Genomic DNA, 21,665 nt, shown 5'->3' with positions numbered 1-21,665 from the left:
TTGTGTACATGATGTTCCTTTCAAATAACAGGAATTCCTGTTATTTCTAAAGGAATGCACGTTCTCTGAGAATGTTTCCTTTTCCTCAGTTACCGGCTCCTCTGTTATTTACAAACACTCGACTCAGCAGGCCCCTTTGTAAGGCAACACTTGTGCTTCTCTCATGCAGATCTTACATTCTCTTATATCTTCTGAAATGCTCACCGTGACCTAACTTTTCTTTCATCCATTCTAATTGCTTCTGTAGGCAATCGTGGCCAACAAAGATTGATGTCCCCCAGGATCTGGAGGATGACCTTACAGCTACTCCTCTCTCCCATGCAACCGTTCCTCAGTCACCAGCTCGTACGGCTGAGAATGTTCTCAACGGCCACAGAAGCAAGACCCTCGGCGATTCAGCAAAGAAAGAAGAGATCCCTGAATTAGCCGGACCGGCACTTTCAGCAGTCCCGTCAGTGAGCTTAAAACCCACTACAAGTGGCCGGAAGTGCTTGTTCAGAGTAGAAGAAGATGAAGAGGAGGATGAAGAAGATAAGAAACCTATTTCGCTTTCTACTCAAGTTGTTCTGCGTCGTAAGCCTTCGGTCACAAACCGTCTTACTTCCAGAAAGAGTGCACCAGTCCTCAACCAAATCTTTGAGGAGGGTGAGTCAGATGACGAGTTTGACATGGATGAGAACTTACCCCCGAAGCTCAGCAGGTTAAAAATGAACATCGCTTCACCTAGTACCGTGCATAAACGCTATCACAGGAGGAAAAGCCAGGGACGGGGCTCTAGCTGCAGTAGCTCAGAAACAAGCGATGATGACTCGGAAAGCAGGAGACGCCTAGACAAAGATAGTGGATTTACTTACTCCTGGCATAGACGGGATAGCAGCGAAGGGCCACCCGGCAGCCAAGGAGATGGAGGTGGACAAAGCAAGCCAAGCAACGGAAATGGAGGGGTAGACAAAACGAGCCCAAGTGACAACAACAAAGGTGGGGGGAGTCCCTCTGGTAGCTCTGGCGGCAGCACCAACAACACTTCAGGTTCCACTCGGAGATGCGCTGGATCTGGAAACTCAATGCAGTTATCATCTAGAAGCGCAGGGGATCTGGTTGAAAGCCTGAAGTTAATGAGCCTCTGCCTAGGCTCACAGATCCACGGCAGCACTAAATACATTATTGATCCTCAAAACAATCTGTCTTTTTCCAGTGTAAAAGTACAGGAGAAATCAACATGGAAAATGTGTATAAGCTCCAGCGGAAGCTCAAACCAGGCTTCATCGCTGGGCAACCTAAAATTTTTTTCTGACCAAATGTCAGACAAAGCAAATGAATTGGAACGGATAAAGACCAGGAACTTGAAAAACAATGTGCTACAACTACCTCTCTGCGAAAAGACGATATCTGTGAATATTCAGCGGAACCCAAAGGAGGGGCTGCTGTGCACCTCCAGTCAAACCAGTTGTTGTCATGTCATTTGACAGTGACCGAACGTTAATGGCTCAATCTACTTGACAGCATCATTCTTCCTATTCAGAGCTGTGAACACCTTGTCACGGACCCCCTTTTGTTGTCTTAAGATTTTTAAGTGGGCTTTGAGCAGTTATTTATTACACTTTCATTTTGTGTTTGCTTGATGGTATGACAATGCATGGTCTTTGCATGCTGCTAGCCGATATGTTTTTTCTTTTTCAACAAAACAGAATATTTTATTGTGTAATTTTTACATTTATAATTTTACTATGGAAGATCTGGATTAATCTAAAATAAATATCTGGATCCTAATGTAAATGGAGCACTTAGAAGTTTCATGTTCTGCACTTAAACTAGAGAGAGAAGCTTCTGTTTGCTTGTGAAATGTTAATTCTTGTTCTGACCTTCTGTGATGACTAAAATATGTGATATGTGGCATACTTCTATGTGTCTGAAACAGAACCAAAGCAATAATGTTTTGATGCTGAAAACTCTTCAGGGAGCTTTCAGATGTTCCAAGGCTTGTACAAAGCAAAGATGCACTGAAAAGTAGTGATCTTGAAATATGATTTTAAACCCACACCTATTTGTCTTAAGCTATAATACAGATAAAGTTGTGGCTCAAAAATCAAACTGAAAAGATCTTGTTTCGCTAGAGGCAGTTTTCTTTTGAAAAAAAAAAAATCCAACAGGCAAGTAGATTTGTAAGGCAGCTTTCTCCCATAGAAATATGTTAATATTACAAGCAGACAATCTTCTTTTTTAATATAACAAAGGTAAATTATTAAGTCTACTTCTGAGTTTTTACATGCTAACTGAAAATAAAGTATTTGTATAAATTACTTTTGTTATTAGTATACCATGACACTTAATATTTTAGGTTTTTACCTTGCAAACCTCTTCCCCTCTCCTCTCCTCCCCTCCCTGAGATTTTAAAAGGCAATAAGGGTTGGAAAACCTCTAGGTAATTGGATTGGAATTGAAATTGTTCTTGTCATTTACATTTTTCTCATTATTACTCTCTTTAAGACTTAAAGTACCGCTATTCCCCACATGTGTGCCCTTATTTTCCCTCAGTAATCATGCTTTTTCATAAAGTAAATTTGAAATAGCATATAGGAAAGTATTTATTTTACAGCTCTTAGCCTTTCTATCGGGTATCCCATTGCCATGGCAAGGTCTTGCTTTAGAGTATTTCTGTACAAAAGGATACTTTTGACCAGATGAATTAACTTTGTGGAATTTTATTATCTAGAATAAAATATATCGCAGATTCCTAGTTTTGGGAAGGGCAAGAATGTTTTATTTTTTCATGCTGTGCACTGGGTCTTCTAAGCAATGCTAGTAAAACTGGTGGTATGATGTAGCAGCGCCCTGGGCAGACATTGGCTGTCTTGAGAGGAGTTTACACTGTTGAGCATCTTGTAACACTTGCAGAACGGTCGAATACAACGCATTTCACCTCCACCGCAGCGAGCAGAGCACCAAAGAATGGCGTTACGCTTGGTCAGAATTTCTACAGCTCATCACAGCTCTTCTGAATTAGGAAAAAGACTTTACTAAAAGAGTCTAAATTGCACGGGGTATTCTTACTGGCTGGCCTAGCCAGGGATTTTACATCCTACTTCCTAAATAAGGCAAAGGATACATATTTTACTTCTTTAAGTTTTAAACTCTAGTTGCGGTTTAGTCGGCATGATACCTATAAATCAAAAGCTACAAGAATAGATGTGTGGGTGAAGCCATAGAACATATTTGCTTAAAATTTTTGAGCAGGGATCTTACCAAGGGCCAGAAATGAGATGTGTGGTTCACGGACGGTGAACGTAACATCTAAGCAGGAGAAAAGTTTGTAAAGGGCATTGGCAATAAACTTATTTGTTGCAGCTTTTTTCCAAGTATTGTAAATACTCTTTCCTGATATTATGTACAGCCTTGGAATGGCACCTTTTAACTAACCCCAGGTGTATTTTGTTTCCAATGTTTTTATATACAACTGTATATATGGTGCTCACTTTAGAACAGCAGTGTTGACCATTTATGCTGCATAGTTGTATTATAGCCTTATAGTTGTGTGTGGTTGGTTGACCCTCTGGGCATACAAACGTTAGTCTGAGTGGTGTCCTTTATCCCTTTGTTGGCAGGTGGATGATTGTGCATGTGGTGTATGTTGTATTATGTTGTCACGTAACAGGAAGGGCGAGAATAACCACTACATTAAGGTAATATTGGACCAAACTATTTAGAACAAGTAAAGAGTTTCTTGTACCCCTTAACGTGTCCTTAAAAGTTGCATATAGTTACAGTAGTGTATAAATTAAATATTGTGGAAAACAATTAGTCTTGTATTTTTCTGTATGTGTGTATATAAATATATATATATAAAAAAAATGTACCTCTAGCAACTTAATCTGTATTTAAGATGTGACAATCTTGACACAGAATTTTAAGAGTAGCAGTATAAATAAGCAGAATTAATGAACAGAAATATAAAAATTTCTCACCAAGAAAGAATCTCTCTGTGTGTGTGTGTGCGCGTGTGTTAAGAGGGTACAGAAATATCAGCTGATCTTATTGCCTCCAGCAATGTTTGGCTTTTTCGTTGTACAGACATTCATGGTGTGCGACAGAAATGGAAAATGCAGTTAATAAAAGTGATGTCTTGATTGATGCTCACCCTATGATTTGCACGTCAATGCAGTTTGTTACTCCGGGTGTTCGCTGGCTGCAGGGGCAGCGCAAGCTCCTGGCCGAGTCCTCGCTGGGAGGGAGCGATCAAGGCTGCAGCCTCTGAGCAGCGCTGGGCAAGTTCACATAGAGTAATAAATGGAACTAGAAAGCAGTAGGAATGTAAGCTCAGTTCCCTTGAAATAACATGGCTTCGTGTGTGGTTGGATGTGAATTTGCAGCCACTCTGTTACTCTCTTGCATCATTTGAACTTGTTGATCTGAGCTTAAAAGCTGCTGTGGTTGGCATCTGCCGAAACGGCTTTTTGTTTCAGGGCTGAGGGAGCTGGTCCTTAGGCAGAACGGGTGGACGAGGCGCTGAGGGACATGGTTTAGTGTTTGATAGGAATGGTTGGACTCGATGATCCGGTGGGTCTTTTTCAACCTGGTGATTCTGTGATTCTATGAAACCTGGTGCTGTCCTGGCAGCTCTGGGTACAGAATGCAGTGGGTTTCACAATCTCGGGTGAAATATTTGCTGTGCATGTGCCCAGGTAAGCCAGGTGAGTCTCTCCTCAGCCACATGCGTGTCTGGCCAGTGACAGAAGGGATCCCTCACCCCCCCGGCCGCAGCTCCTGGGAATGCCTGGCTCTTCACTTGTCTCAGGTTTTTCTTGTTCGATGGGATGACTGGTGTGTGCCAGCGTGCCAGATCTGCATAGGCGTTGGTTAAACAACGTTTTTTCTCTTGCGACCATTAAATGAGGTGAAGTTTCACCAGTACAGATTGAAGGCTTTTAACCCAAACCTACCAACCTTGGCATTATTCTTCTTTACAGTGTAAAACTGATAATACTAAAAGAAAAATAAATATAAAACCCAACAGTGTTGGCATCAGCAGTGATGGGTCAGAAGCGCCCAGGGGCCACGCTGCCTGCGCACCAAATGTCGGGTGCGTTAAGGCAAAGTTCTTGTCACCCAAACGCCCCAGATCTAAACCCAGAGCGTAGGACGGCGCTCTCCGCATGCGAGTTGCTCTGCTTCTGCTGCCACATGTAACACGATCCCAGGAGTTAATTCCACTTATTTACTGCCGCCGCTTCACAGTGTACGTTTTACAACTGTGTCCCACATTGCAGTGTTTAGGCTGCCATGTGCTGGAAAACATCTGCTCCTGAACGTTGAGTCTAAAATTAAGTGTGTCAGCAGAGAACTGAGAGAACAACTGAAATACCTAAGCTCAAATCCCAGCGTGTGCTCTTGCTGTCATCACTTAGAAACTGCTGTGCTGTGATGTGTAGCTAGTGTGGAACGTTGCAGTTTGGGGCTGCAAGGCACTGCGAAAGCTGTTTGGTGGCGCAGGGACTGGCTTCCAGCACACACTCTGCTTGTTTGGCCCCAGCAGCATGTGCGATGGCAGGTGCCCTGGAGAGCCTGAGGGTGGGTGATCACCAGTATCTTCTCCTGCACGTGACCAGGTCACCCTTGGAGCCACCTCTGGTGACCCGCAGTGGGAGCAGTTCAGCACAGCCCGCTCGCCATCTCCTGCAGGGATTTAACACAACAGCCTGTGACTTAACTGCTCGCGAAACATGACTCGTAATGACCCAGAGAGGACATGGACGCGCAGCGTTTGGTGCATTTAGAAGGATTACTGGCATTTAACAGGTCAGGTAATTAGATGCAATTAATGTACGATTGCTTTACGATGGGCTGGCTGTGCGGAGCTGTGCCCACAGGCCTCTGGAGCTGGGACGCTGCCTCTGCTGGGGAGTTTCCAGCTCTGGACAATGCAAAAACATAGCGGAGGTGGCCGTAGTGGAGCAGCCAAGGAGCCTGGGGCTGCAACCATGCCTGAGCAAGGAAAGGTGTAACAAATGCTGTCCTCCCCTCCTCTTTTTAAGATAAGGCCAAGCAACATCATCTCAGTAACTGCTACACACGGGTCAGGGTATTTTTTCACTAATTTTGCGTTAGTAGATAAAGAACCGTGCTTTGCGGTCATAGAGAAATCCCAGTGTGGATGGCCGGCAATGAACGGAGAACAGGAGCAAACTGGACTGTCCTAAACATTGTATAGAGATAACCAAGCCACCCGGCAGCCTTTCCCGTGGTTAACTTCTGTGGGTGAATCACAGCAGCTCTGCCTGTCACTGATTCCAGATGATGACTTGCTTTCAATGGAAGAGGTTTGAGCAACAACGCTGTTTTGTGCCTGTGCTTGGGAAAGCGTAATGGTGACTCAGTTGTTTGGTTGCCTGCTGACTGAAGCCTCACTCAAGTCTCACAGGCACCGTGTTACGAGGCACAGCCCGACTGCCTTTCTCTGGAGCAACATCTTCCCTTCTGGAAGCACAGACTGGGGCTGGTTAATTTTTTTTGAGCTTAAAATTTTAATTACTTGTAAGCAGGTGACTCAGCTTGGCCTAGCTGTGCGTATTACAAGTGACATCAATTTCTAGAAGTCAAGAACCCGAACTAGTGACAGAGTTGTCCGTCATAGTAAAAGGGGGAAAAAACAAAAGGTGACCTCTGTTTACTTTCCCGAGGGTAGCTGTAGTACATCTCATGAAAAGTGCAAGTATACTTGATACTTCAGAGGACTTGAAAGGCATGGTGGTTGTGTAAGGACTTCACTGAGCTCTCAGACGTGTCATGTCAGAGGCCCTTAGCAATTAATTTCAGCAAACCCTTGTGTAATATCTTCTTATTCCTTCCCTCTCACTACTCTCTCCTGAGAACCTCAGGGCTGGGGATGCAGGGGGGAAGGATCTGTTTTCTCTGATGGCTTGTACGCCACATGCACTCAGCTTGAGTACCCAAGGCCTGGGAGAGGTTTGGCTCAGCCCTGCAGACCTAGGAGTGGGCAGGAAAGGCCGATGAGCTCTCTTACACCATGCCCAGGATCATCCTCATCACACCAGCGATGACAGCTGCTATCACCACTGCGGTTTATATCAAGCAGTGGGGTGCAGAGAGATCCCTCCTCTCTGAGGACATCAGTCTGCAGGGCTGGCAGGTGAGTCACCAGGTTCTGCTGTTGGTGGCCATCCCTCCTGTGCTTGGATGAGTCAGGGAAGAGCTTTCCTGAAGAAAGCACATGGTGGTAGCAGGCATGGCTCCTGCTGGCTTTGCTTATTTGAATAAGGAAGTAAACTCTCAGTCAGTGCACGACTTCTTGAAAGATATTTGAGATCGATTCCCACAAATCAATTGCTTGCCTGCTTACAGAACCTTTCCCCATGTAATGATTCCAGAGTTTTCCTCTTCTACCGTCCTCAAGCTCAAAAGGAGGTGCTGCAGTCCAGCCAGTACAGTAGAGATCTTGAGTCAGCAGATCCACACAATTAGACCTGTGGCTCACAACATACCCGAGGAGAACTTTTGTATCACCAGTAAATTATTTATCATTGCCCTTTTCCGTAAACCATCCTTCTTGGTTCTAAGCACTGCTGCTAAAGAGCCAGGGACAATTCAAGCCTCATGGATTTGGGCTACTCCCACACAGTTGTCTTAAACAAGATGCCTCCAGCTTCATCTTAGGTTTCTCCCTAAAGCTTGAAATCAGAGATCATTTTATTTCTTAGACCCAGAATAACTGCCACTCACCAAAGTCTGTTTGCTGGCGCTCCTGAAAGGCCCAGCACCCGGGCTCTCTCTGTGAGGTGTGAGGGTCTCTCCAGCTGGGTGAGGGACCTGAGCCATGAACCTCTAGGGAGGGACTTGCTGCCCACCACGGAGGTACAGGCAGAGCTGTGCCTGGTCCCGAGGCGGCGGCTCAGAGCCCACTCACGCTTCCCACAAACACTACACAAAGCCACCACTGCCTGCCTGAAGGGCTTGAGCAGCAGCTTCAGCTACCGCTGCATTCAAACTGCTTGGTGACCCCAAGGAAGAAGAGAGAAGACAGTCACCGGGAATTGGATACCTCTGATCTAGGTGGCTTTGTTTCCTTTCACTTTTGAGCATGTTTCCCTTTTCCACATAGCTCACTGTGTCCTTCTCTCTTGCACACTGAGAAAAAAGAGAGACCAACAGCCTCATGTGCCAGCTTTGCACCAGGGGCTGGCCTGAGCATGACAGGAAAATGAAGTCTCCAACCCCGTGTGCCTTGGGGACTAGGAGCAGACACACTGGTGACACAGCACGTGAATGGCACTTACTGGTAAATATCTTATTTATTCTGTCTAATATTTTCATCTGGCAACAGGTTCTTGTCAGTAAGTTTCATCCCTAGCATCCCACAACTTTTACAGCTGCACCTACAGCAGAAAATGATACAAAGACTTTCAGAAGCACAAACAGAAACATCTTTTCTCTCCAATGAGAAATGAAAACAGATGACATCGTGAATGTAAAAAAACAAGCTGAAACACAGTATCAAACAGTATGAAACACAGCAAACACGTGTACACACCCCAGTAAAAGGACAAAGAGCAGCATACAGAGAAATAGGAACTAAATTTCAGTTCAGTGACAAAATATTACTTGACAATATACTGGTAACACTTCTCAACAAGCTACAGTGTTTATTCTTTAGGTCAGAAACACTCCCTGTCATGATCACGTAGCATCTGTGATGCTAAAATAAGAGTTCTCCCAGTATCCAGAACAGATACTAATCCCTATAAACCAAAGGATTCCCACACTTCTCAATCACTCACAGCATGAAAGGTCATAATTCCTTCACACCTACGAGCTTCAGATGGAGAATCCACCTGAAGAACACCATTATCTGCATTTATAGACAAGGAAACTAAGCAGAAGTGAAGGGATTTGCCTAAGGCAAGCACAACGGCTAATGTTCCTTATGTCATCAGGTAGATTTCCCTGTTAGTTTATGGAAAACAGAAGAACGAAGGACCATCAGGACAATTACAAAGTCAGTTTTGCAGAAGACTACTTTTTTTTTTTCACATGATCCCAGTTGAGACATGACTTGATTCCTGTTCTAACCCATCTTAGAAAATTATTCTAGACACCCATGCTGATGCCATCAGCAAAACACACCAACTTTACGCTCATAAACCCGCACAAATAACAGACCAGCAGAAGCCCTTCGAAACGGCTGTCGCAAGCTCACAAGAACACATTCCACCAGGAACCCATCCTGCAAACATGAGCTACTTCAGACCAAAGTGGGCAAGAAACTGCAAAGCTGAGGAACTTCCATGGAGAAACTGCTGGCCCTCTCCACAAAAAACGCTTTGGTTTTGGGATCTAATCAGCACTACAAGAAGGGAGGTGCGCTGCCCGCAGAGATCCCTGCTGGATGCTCAGGGCAGAGCTTGTGCAGCCACAACCGCACCACAGCTTCAGGAGCAGGCTCTGAAACAGCAGCAGCTTGTGAGATACCCCTGAAATAGCAGCAGCGTGGGAGATGCACGGTGGGAGAAGCAAGAACAGAGACAGCAGCTGTAGCACGGTTTTGCTCCTCTTCTCAAGGGAACAGAGTCATTTCTTACTGGGTCACGCTTGTGGAGTTTGAGAAATGCTAATTTTAAATTCCATACAGAATACATTATTTTGGCTTAGTTCTATTACTCTGCTATGGGGGCCCTGTGGCAGAAACCCAAAATGTGCAAAGTAGACAAATACCTCAATTATTATAACAGCAGATTTCTCCAAAGAGAAATTCCAGCAAGCATCACATACAGGTAAGTTACATCTACCGAAGATGAAGGTCACAGCAGGAGAAAATAAACTGTCTCAAGGTCACAACAGCAAATGGTTGGACACAAGACTGATGGCTGGACTTTATTTTAGAGGTCTTTTCAAACTGAAATCATTCTAAATATTGTAGATTTTGGTCGTCTTACTATCAGAAAACAATGAAATGTTAGGAAAACCATCTTTCTGTGAAAGACAAGAAAAAAAACATCAGATATTCACTACAAACAAGAATACTGGTATAACAAGTATTGAGTTTAATAGATCTCTTACTGTCAGTTCATTTAACCAGAAGACCCATTCATACAATACTGCAGTTTAAGAGCCAAGGAAGTGATACCAAATTTAATGTAAATTAAAACAAAATACACTTCATAGATTACTGATCAGCATCTGTTTCCTGCTGAATGCTTTTCATCCAGCTTTTGAAAAGATTTTAGCTGGGGCTTATTTAGATAACTAGCGCACAGGAATACATAATGCATACTTAATAATATTTACATTTGACTATTTCTCAGATTATATAGGGGACAATCATATATTTCATAATGAAATGTATAAAATATTTAACTTAATTTGCTCTCTGCAAACAGTAGCACATAAGCAACTCTTTGAAACAGTACAGGATTGATTAGCTATTGTAATAAAGGAATAAAAGGGGCAATAGCCCTGAAGGGACAGTACACTGTGAATTAAATATTGGTCTACCTTCTTTCTTTTTCTCGTACGAAGTGGCAGCTGAAAACTCTACTGAGCTTCTGGACGCTTGCTCACAGTGTGTTTTCAATTGCTTGAAGCACAGTGAGCCTGGCAGATTTCAAGCAGACCCAGCATAAGCTGGAGCACTTTATTTTGTGTTAACTTCACCAACGGTTGCATGTCAGAAACAAAGACAGCAGGAGAAAATATCTTTTTTGACAATGACAGGCAAAGAATATTTACCAAGTATCATATAAGCAGGTGCCACCTACTGAATAGATGGTAAAGTGCACACTCTGAGCGCTACACATCACCATAAACAAATGCTGAAGGAGTGCCCACAGTCACATGTGACTGCTTTACTCATCCTCATTCCTTCATGTTTACTCCTTCAGTGACTCAGCCGCAAGCTTCATTTGCTGGGAGAGAAGGGAAAAAAGAAAAAGTACAATAAGTGCAATGGTAGCATGGTGAATTACACAAACCATCTTATGGTCAGGAAAATATCAATACTAAGCTGGAATTTAGAATCCTTATCTTGGGATAACAGATTTATTGATGTATTTGTTTATTTATTAAAATACACTATACTTAATTTTGAGACAGCTTCAGACAAGCAAAATGTTCACCACACTGAAGGACTGGGCTATCAGAACCACAGACACAAAGGGTATTAAAAAAAAATAAAATCATTAGTTATTTCTTCATACAACCAATATTCATTCTGAAGACACAAACGCAGTTTGCTGGGTCTTTGGGAGAAACGACCTCCTGGCCCAGAGGTGTGCATATTTTTAAGGTCCATTCTTTACAAATGTAAAATTTTACTTCTGTCTGAAGTCTTCAATACTGTAGAAAGGTTGGGTTTTTTTAGTTTCAGAAAAATTCCGAAGACATGTAGCCTTAAATATTTAAATTTTTAGAGGCACTTAAAAGCTCAATGATCTACTGATGCAACTCTGTCTCCTGTTTCCCACTGCACAAACATTAAGCTGTAACTGCTACTCAGTACATCTGTATTGCCCATTTTTTTGCTGCCAAATTGCATGAAAACATCCTGTGATATAAGAAAGAGGTAGCAGACTCCTACAAGACATGCTGTTTGCAGTCCTGTTGTTAACTGGTTTTGATTTCATTATCTTATGACGTCACCAGAGAGATCCCAATGAGAAACCAGAACAACAGTTCCAGGCACCCAAAAATATCTGCTGAACAAGAGAAACCAGAGCCATTCTTTGACGCTTGAGTTTAAAATGTGCCAAAGGTGTCTCTGACACATCACCTGGGGTTACCTGCTAAGGGTCTTTCAATGTCTGGAAGGCTTGAAACCATTCTGATATACTAAATAATTTCAGTGACTTAAGTCCCCAGAGGAGATGACTGAGAGACGACAAAGGAAGGAGACCAGATGGAGACTAGCCCGAAGGACAAGGTGAGGAGCAAAGGCAAGGAGAGGCACCGCAGTGCTGGAATTCAGGAGGCCCCAGACTGATGTCCAGCATGTCTGCCACCTTTGAGCCATTTGGCACATAAGGAAAGAAGAGTTAAACATGATAAATGTAAATGATCATATGAATAAATAATTTTATGCAGCTTCCAACTCCTAAGCAACTATGTAGTTTCCATATTCTCAACCCAGTGGGTACTATGGACACTTTAATTTAAAGTTCTTTTTTTTATGCTTGTTTTTAATTTTATACAGTACAGACAGGCTGTTAGAAAGACAAATACCTAACAATGCTATTAAGAAAAAATGGAAAAGGGGAAACTACAAGTACAAGGGACACTTCCATTCAGTTTCTATCCCAGGACGTAAAGATGTCAGACTGCTTTAACACAGCATCATCTAACTGTCCTTGCTGCCAGTCTGAGCTTGCACCCATTCCAAAACATTACCTGTGTGATAAAACCCACCTACAATAACTTTTCTTAACTGTTTTTGTCTGTATTTCCATGCCATCTATAAGGGAAGTAAAATTAGTTCACGATACAAATATTTACATGCTTCTCCATAGCAACAGTACAGGAAAAAAGCCATAGCTAAATGCTGGAATACAGATTCCTCTTCTGCATCCTAATTCACTTATTTAAATTAATGTCTGTATAAAACTACAGCATCTTAATTAAAGTGACTTCTACCCCCACTGTAAAAACATTTAAAAGATTCAAAGGACAACCACTTAATTCAGTTTGTGATTCACCAAATTCAAACCTAATTCTCTTATTTTAGAGTGATTTTCTTGAACTCTGAGCTTTGTTGTAACTATAGGGGGATTGATGAGGAGTGTAGAAAACAAGAAAGGTACTTTTATTCTATGATTTCTGCAGGGATCATCAAAGTCTGGAAAAAAGCCAAGCACATGACAATGATGACTAGCTGGTAATCTGCCCAAAAAATCAGTCCAAGTGGGACTACTGTCATTTATTTTTGAAGGCCCTCCTAATTTTAACTGAGCTAATCTTATGCCAGTCTTCTCTTATGCTGGCAACCTTATGCTAATATATTTAAAATATTTGATGAACACAGGAATTTCCTAGCTCCTTCAATGGCCCTGTGAGGGAAAAAAATCCCATAAAATAGCTTCTCATGCTGCCACTGTGCACACGGCCTGGGCAAAACCCATCCAAACACCGTCACTCTCGTATTTCAGGAAATGAATCATAAGCAACGCATGCATATTTCATTTCTTCTTTATAATTTCTAATACTAAAACATATTTTGCAGGACCTGGCAACCCCAGGCTCCCCTATGAGCTGTCACTTCGGCGAGCAATATGTGGTGGCACCATTAGACAGTGACAGCCTTTGCCAAGTTCAGGCTGAAGACTTTTTAAAATTTCTTTTCTTCTCTTTTGCTGAGAAAGTAAATGTTGCTGCTTACTGGGAAAATATTTCTCAAGGACAATGTATGAGAAAGGGAGTGTATTTTTTTTCGGATACTGAGAAAAGGAACCGACATGGTACTTTTTATATTAAGATCACTTTTCCATTGCTGGCCCCAACAGGCTCATTGAGAGACCTGTGGGACTGAGTTAACTGCTCTTCCATCACAAAGGCAGTTTTATTTTAAAAATATAGAAAAAGAGGTACTAAAAACTTCTAATCTACTTATCAAACCCACTGCATACATAATGACAAACAATGCTCAGTTTAGAATCATAGAATAGGTTGGGTTGGAAGGGACCTTAAAGATTATCCAGTTCTAATCCCCCTGTGATGGGCAGGGACACCTCCCACTAGATCAGGCTGCCCAAGGCCCCATCTAACTTGGCCTTGAACACCTTCAGGGATGGGGCATCCACAGCTTCCCTGGGCAACCTGTGCCAGTGCCTCATCACCCTCATCGTAAAGGATTTCCTTCTTATGTCTAGTCTAAATCTGCCCCTCTCCAGTTTACACCCATTGCCCCTAGTCAATCACTACAAGACTTGGTAAAAAATCCCTCCCCAGCTTTCTCGTAGCCCCTTCAGGTACAGGAAGGTCGCTATAAGGTCTCCTTGGAGCCTCTTCTTCTTCAGGATGAACAACCCCAGCTCTCTCAGCCTGTCCGGTGCTCCAGCCCTTTGATCATCTTTGCAGCTCTTCTCTGGACCTGTTCCAACAGTTCCACATCCTTCTTAAACTGAGGATTCCAGAACTGAACACAATACACGAGATGAGGTCTCACAAGAGAAGGGTAACAGTTAACAGTCGAAGGGTATTAAAAGCTTCCAAAAACTTAGCAGAGGCATAGTTCTGAAATGAGTTGGCTCAATAAACCATACTTCATTTATTATCAGCTGAGAATTACTAGCAAGAAGTTTATGCTTCTGTTTTGTATGACAACTGATGGCACAGCCCTGCTCCGCAGCAAGCCGGGCTCGGCTCTGTGCATGACTCAGGCTCACGTCTCGCTCCTGCTACATGGCTGGATGAACGTAATGGTCTGCGTTATGCAGCACAAGTAGCAACAGTGGCCTATGGATGCCATACGTAATAATCAAAGCATATGTTTAAACTAATATTGTTTTATTGCAGTGGAACTAGCGTAATTTATCCTAAAATTATGCTATCAGGAATCACTCTAAATATTTACCTGCTGTAATTTAATAGATTGGCTATTTACATTTTATGAAGTTTACATCTCTTTGTAAAGCACAGATAATATAATTAGACAGTGCTTTCAGTAGAAATAGCAAAAATTCTTCAATGTGGTTTACAAATAGGATTTACCAATTAATTAGATTTCACTGCATTTCAACATTAGATTTTCTGAAAGCACTTGAATAAAACATAACAGATACTTTTACACCACAAATACAGCTGCATGCCAAGTCTGGAAATCAGGCTGCTTCATTTGTGTATTTACAACCAGAAACACAAATTTTAGTGCACAGGGTATTGACTGTAGTCATCAACAACTGGTAACTCTACAGTTGGTGGGAAAACAGTGGTCTGATCTTGTGATTTAGTGCTACAAACATTAGTAATAAACACATGCCAGTAAAAGAAACAGCTACAAACACACTAACAGAAACACACAGTAACACCACAGCCCTCAACTAAAGCAAAAGCAGTTGGGCTGCCGAGGGTTTTACCACCAGCAGCACCAGGGCTTTGTTCAAGCCACAGCCTCCCGGGAAATCCAATTCGCTTCTGGATGGTGTGAGGAGAACTATGTCCCACCTTCATTTTCCAGCCCTGTGCACAGAGCCCAAGGACAATGAGATGCTCTGCCCCTCGCTCTGCACAGCAGCGCCGCTTTGAGCAAGGACAGCGCCTGGCCCGGCGTGAAGCTGCGTTTCTGCCCCTGTGGCAGAGAAGCGTGCGCTGCCTTTCACAAACCCTATTTTGCAAATCCATCTGTGACCTTCTCTCTGCACAAGAGGATGGCACATAACCCAGCATTTCTGCTGTTACCAGTGCTCAGTTCACACTCACTCATAATCTAACCCAATACCCTCAGTTTTCCTGTACGGTTTCTATGGGACGGCAAACATTTTATCAGGTGTCTGACAGTCTTTGCTTTCCTCACTTCTATTTGTCTGTTTAATGCTGATTTCTTGCACTTGTTGAGCTCTGTGTCAGGTGCTTAGAACACTGTTACGTTCCAGTTATGCTTGGTCCTGGTAATCCAGCCTCTAACTACCCTTAATTTTACCGCCATTGTGTACTAATGCCAACTGACAATTCAACAATTCCTCTGCAACCCGAGGAAAATAATTTTAAAAAATAAAAAGCATTTAAAAGTGAAAATCAATGAAACTGGGTGTTGATGACTCACTAGTTTGCTGCACATATACACGTTTGTATATATGAAGAACAGACACGTAAATAGCTATATAGTTGAACATAAGAAGACATCAGGGCAGATGTTTCTTATCAGCAACTCCAACTTCTGCTTTTCCTGTATTCACCATATCAAACAGCTCATTAGTAGTGAACTTCTAGGACAAGAGGTAATGGTTTTAAGCAGAAAGCAGGGAGATTTAGATTAGATATTAGGAAGATATTTTTTACTGTGAGGATGGTGGGGCACTGGAACAGGTTGCCCAGAGAAGTTGTGGATGCCCCGTCCCTAGAGGTGTTCCAGACCAGGTTCGATGAGGCTATGAGCAACTTGATCCAGTGGAAGGTGTCTCTTCCCATAGCAGGGGGGATGGAACTGGATGATCTTTAAGGTCTTTCCATTCTATTTTTTATGAGGATGCGAGAAGTATTTACTGAAGCTAACAAAGAAACAAATGCTGAACTGTGTAGCTCTCATGAGAAGGACTCAGAAGCAATTACAATGACTTAACTTTTTGAGGACTGAAAAGTTACCAAGCACTGCACCTATTATTCTTCTTACCTGTAGGCTGTGCCTGGAATATTGTGTCTAGTTTTGGGGCCTCCACTATGAGAAGGGTACTGGTCATCTTCACCAAGACTAGCCATGAGACACAAGATGGGCAGGGAGTTGATGCACGTGGCCTGTGAAAAAAGGCTGAGACACCTGCCAGTATCTGCAGGGAGCACAGCAAGAAGATGCAGCCAGGTTCTTTGCTGAGGAGCACAGCAACAGAACAAGAAACAAAGTGGTCATAAAGAAATAAGCCACCCCTGCCCTCAAATAATCACTGCAAGGACAGCCAAGCACTACTGCAGGGGTCGAGGGAGGTTTTGCAGTCTCTTTCCCTAGAGGTTTTCAAGACCTGACTGAAAAAAGCCCCAAGCAACGTGGTCTAAACCTGGTGCTGACCCTGCTTTGAGGAGGGGGTTGGACAAGAGACCTTCTGAGGTCCCTTCCACGCTCAGAGACTTTTATTGTTGTTCCTATAAGAACTTCAGGGGAGAGGTTTGCCTGGACCGTACAGAGTAGAGTAGGAATCTGCTACAACAAATAACAGGTAACAGCAAAAAAAAAATTACTTCTTTTCTTAGTTGTATGCCTAATTCACAACAGAATACCAAGTATTAACACAAAGAGCTAGCTTTAATGAAACAACAAGTTTGCAAAATTAGTAAGTGCAAAGTCAGGAAAACTTGCAGAATCACATAAATAGGTGCCTCGGAGCTCTGTGCCTGATTAATAGTGCTGTGAGCCACAGCAGACAAAGCAACCCCATTTGTAGTAGATGTTTTCAAAGACTTTTTTATCATCTACTTCATATTGTCCCTGATTTAAATTGCAAAGTATTAATTAATACTCATTACATTATTCTTACTGTATTAGTCACCCTTTGCTGAACCTTATTTTAGTTCAGTTGATAGTACAAAAATATAGAAATAATAGTAGAAGCCACATTAGATAGAAACATAGTATTTTCTTCAGAAGTACAGCTTACGTATTCTAATCCTAAGAACATTTAAATTATTCTTATTTTAGTTCATACTTTTAAAAATTCACTTCTTTCACCGTATCTGACCTCACAGTTGCAAAGTGAAAGATAAATACAAAATGTTAAACAAAATGCGTGGATGCCTAACAATGAGCGTGTGCTCTAACAACACTCACAGGATGACAGACCAGACTAGCAAAGGCTCCCCCCTTTAGCTTATGCAATTACCTCTCATCCAATACCACCAGTCAATAGATTTTGGAGTCAGAAACTATTGACTAGCTATGAAAGCAGTGATGCAAAAATACCTAAAGTACATGACCTTGATCACATCTCACAGTGGAGGAGTGGGATGTACTGTCCTTCCAGATCCATGCCTGCCACTTGTATAGATCTTTAATTTTGTGACCCGAGTCAAACAGGCTTCTCTATACTTTATGGATGCAGTTTGTCCCTGTGTTAACAGCATGTCAACAATACTATAATGATTTCAGGATAAGCTGTGATAAACTCTATTTTCTAAGGAGTTTAGGATAATGTTAATTATCAGCTTGCAGTTACTAGTTTTAGACAAGAGCAAATGGATAAAACAAATCACCCCTCCTCTCTGAATTTTCACAATGACAGGCTGAGAGAGTTGGGGTTGTTCAGTCTTGAGAAGACTGCAGGCAGACCTTATAGCAGCTTTTCAGTACTTAAAGAGCATTGGGGAGGGGGTCTTTATCAGGGAGTGCAGTGACAGGATGTGAGAGGGAACAGTTTTAAGCTGAAAGAGGGGAGATTTAGATTAGATATTAGGAGGAAATTTTTTTATTGTGAGAATGGTGAGGCACCGGAACTGGTTGCCCAGAGATGCTCCATTCCTGGAGGTGTTTAAGGCTGCACTGAATGGGGCTTTGAACAATATGACTTAGTGGAAAATATCTCTGCCCACAGTTGGGGTTGGAACTGGATGATCTTTACGGTCCCTTGTAACCAAAACCATTCTATAATTCTGTGACTCTAGAAGCTTACACACTAAGCAGGATGCCCTGAGCAGGTACTTTCCTTTGGAAGAGAAATATCCAGCACTTTGAGAGCTTAACTAGGCCTCTGGACACAAACCCCTACTACATGGGTATGGGGATGCCTGGCACCAAAGCATAACTGCAGACATAGCTGAGTTAGCCTTATACCAACTGTAACAGCAGTAACAGTCTGATTAAGAACCAGGTCGCTCAGTCTATGCTGATTTACTCCTTAAGCTCACATACTTTGTTCTCACCCTGCCTGAGGATTCAGGAGGCACAGCTGAGAAACAGTGAAACCACATCTGGAAGGATGCCAGCACCAGCGGTGAAGGACTCGATGACTGTTGGTGGTATCACGGTGAGACAGCCCACAGCCCTTCCTCCCCACACTTCTGCTTGAATGATTAAGTGCTTGGGTGATGTCAAAATACAGAGCTCTCTACCGCTTCCAAGAGAATATACATTTCAGTCTAACATCTCCAGGACAAGTAAAGCCATGTGAGCTCTGTGCTTCCACTTCTTCCAGCTTAGGGCTGGAAAGAACTGCTGGGTTATAGACACAAGCCTCCCTCGAGTTCACAAACGCACATTGAAGAGATTTAGCTCAGAGAAGACCACACATCATTTATGCCAGTATTACATATGCCAAAACCCACACAGATTTTGCTCATATACTTCAACAAATTCTGTTGTACAAAAGAAAAAAGGGGTAGTTTAAACTATTTAATGCCACAAAAAGAACAGAGGGAAAATCAAACAGCATGAACGTGTCCTCTTGTAATCTGTGCAACAGCAGGGAATAGACTATATGAAAAGAGAAGGTGGTCTCTCAAAATGAACTATGCCCAACCTTCAGAAGACAACAAAAAACTACTCCATAATCCCACTACTTTTTGGCCACAGATGTGGCTGTCATTGGAAGCCAAGTACACAAAGACCAACACCTCAGCACCCAAAGCACCAGTGCCCTGTCCACTCCTTACTCTGTCAGCGGACACAAAGGATGCATGGCTTGAGCTATAACTGGGGATCACGTTTCTTTCCAAATCTGTTAATTTGTGGATCCATCCAGAGTCCTACTCTGTTTCCAAAAAAATGAGTAATAGCAATAAAAAAAGAAAAGGTAACTCCTCTACAGAGAGAACTGATTAGGTAAGCTAGGCTGGACTCCAGATATGAAATGAAGAATGCAACTTGAGACATTATTTTTTGAGACTTCTATCTGTGACATAAATCTGACGTTAAAAGCAGATATGCACAGAGGGTGCACGGCTGTGCTCTGTCCTGCTACCACAGACAAGCCATAATGCTGCAAGTACAAAATTGCCACCTGTCTTGTAGCAGGCAAGAAATTTCAGCCTGACAGACATGACAGATGACGCCAGAGAAGTCAAACAGCTGAACAATACAAGTAGAAAATATTAAAGTATATGTCTAACAAATATATATCTAAATAAATATATAATTATAAACCACATGTTTAGAAATTAGACTTCCACACTGAGTACTGGGCAGATGTATTGCAAAAGCAACTTTTCAAGGAGCTTTTTCTAAGGAGGAATTTGTCCCTGTTTTTCTGCCATAGCAGCATGGAAAGTGAGTTTAATTCTAAAGTTATTGTCATCACATTATTTAAAAAAAAACTTTTCACTGCAGTAAAGAAGGAAAAACAATCCAATGTTTAAATTATTTGGTGAAGAGGAACTATTCTCAATTATCCTTAAGAGTTTAACAGGCAAGGAATCCAAAACCAGCAACAGAAGGGACTTGCCAGGTCATCTTAATTTTTTTCCCTACTCTGTAGAGGCTCTCCTGCCCCAAATACTTGTCCTTGCAAGATAATTTCCAGTAATGTTTAAATTCTAGTTTGTCTCTTCAAAGAGAAGCTTTCTTCGGTGTCTTGTGGGGGCTCTGCAATTGCCTATTCACAGCCCAGAGAAAAATAATCACCATATTGATGGTAAGCGATTGCTAGTTACAATGACTTTACAAATATTCTAAAGAAATCAGTCCTACTAGTTTTACAGTGTCCCTTTGTAGATACTTTCAGAATGACAATGGCACCACTGACGGAATTCCTTCTTCCACCAAAGACACCCACAAGAAGGCAAAATCCCCTTCTTGCCAAGCACCCTGCTCCTTGGGAAGACTATGCACGCATGGAAAAAAGGGCAACTTATTTTCCCTTAGTTAAAGAGTAGCCTAAACATACGAATTGATCAATTACAGCTATCGATTTCTTTTAAAAATATATTTATGTCAATATCTATCTGATCAGATAAAGCTCTATACATATTCAGACAAAAGTCAATTACTCAAATCAGTTATGGTGGTTTTATGGTTTGATCTGGTTTTGAAAGTTCTTGAACTAAGCACAGGCAGAGGAAGAGAAAAAAATATTATGGGGAGATACACCTTAGCCCTGCTCTTTGCTCTGCTTATGGCCACTTCAGGGCCTGGCCAGGAGAAACCCTTGATCTCAGAATCCTTATGCAGACATACACACATACACAAAGGACAGGTTCAGCTTATTAAACTTGCCATTTTCATTTAAGATGCATAACTGGATAGTATTTAAGATGCCCAATGAAGCATTACTCTTGGAGAACTACAAAAGATTGTCTAGTAGACACGTAGGAGAGTCAGAATAAAGTTTGAATTAGCTTGCACAGGTATTTTGAAAACGAGTAAAAGGTTGGTTTGGTCGTTTATAACTCTGCTTGTCTTCAAAATGAGTAAAGTTATAACAGCTGACAGAGTCCTCAATTATAGGTATAACAATATTTATAAATTACTCTGCTCTGCCCGTAGTAATTTGAAACAATGACTCCAAGGGAAAAAGGTCTGCTTTCCTTGAAGGCAATGACAAAGTTCTCATTTACTTCAGCGAAGCCCAACTTTTCCTTTATTTGCTTCCTAGGTTACAAGCGAACAAAACACTTTTCCTTAATTTCCAACAAATTTATTGCAAGAAAACCTCTCTGCTACAGGTTATTTACCACATTTCTTCATAAGTGATGTAGTGCCCTCGTAGTAAAGCTCCTGCCTGCCTGTCTTCACTAGAACAACAAAGTACCCCTGTGCTACATCAATGAGTTGCTGTACTCATAAGCACTGCCCTAGGTGCTCCTTCTCCACAGCCCCCTTTTCAGAGCTATCTGTATTGCTCTAAGAGACCCCAACAGATTTTCATGGTTTTCCACCTTTAATACTATCAGCAATTTCTTTGCAAAGCTTTATGAAATTATTTTGCAATAAAGAGCAAGCTATGGAAAATTAAAGCTACTATTTTCAGGTTGAAGAGCTATGAATTCTTAAGCAGCTTTATAACGTGAAGAGAAACAATGATCAGTAGATCTGC

General features: G+C 42.1%; 2 protein-coding genes across 2 annotated transcripts in view; one reads left to right on the top strand and one right to left on the bottom strand.

Moving 5' to 3' along the window:
• The window catches only part of SNRK (SNF related kinase), a 42,824-nt gene extending 38,682 nt beyond the window's left edge, over positions 1 to 4,142 (top strand). The window contains exon 7 of the mRNA XM_069860109.1: positions 248 to 4,142. Coding sequence (XP_069716210.1) covers positions 248 to 1,466 — 1,219 coding nt within the window. The 3' untranslated portion in view covers positions 1,467 to 4,142. The remainder of the gene's footprint in view (positions 1 to 247) is intronic.
• A 4,877-nt stretch (positions 4,143 to 9,019) lies between these two features.
• Positions 9,020 to 21,665, bottom strand: part of ANO10 (anoctamin 10) — a 122,279-nt gene continuing 109,633 nt past the window's right edge. The window contains exon 13 of the mRNA XM_069860114.1: positions 9,020 to 10,913. Within this exon, the coding sequence (XP_069716215.1) occupies positions 10,878 to 10,913 (36 nt within the window). The 3' untranslated portion in view covers positions 9,020 to 10,877. The remainder of the gene's footprint in view (positions 10,914 to 21,665) is intronic.

The sequence above is a fragment of the Phaenicophaeus curvirostris genome, chromosome 6 (genome assembly GCF_032191515.1).
Source record: "Phaenicophaeus curvirostris isolate KB17595 chromosome 6, BPBGC_Pcur_1.0, whole genome shotgun sequence".
Lineage (NCBI taxonomy): Eukaryota > Metazoa > Chordata > Aves > Cuculiformes > Cuculidae > Phaenicophaeus > Phaenicophaeus curvirostris.
This window is presented reverse-complemented; position numbering and strand designations above follow the sequence as displayed.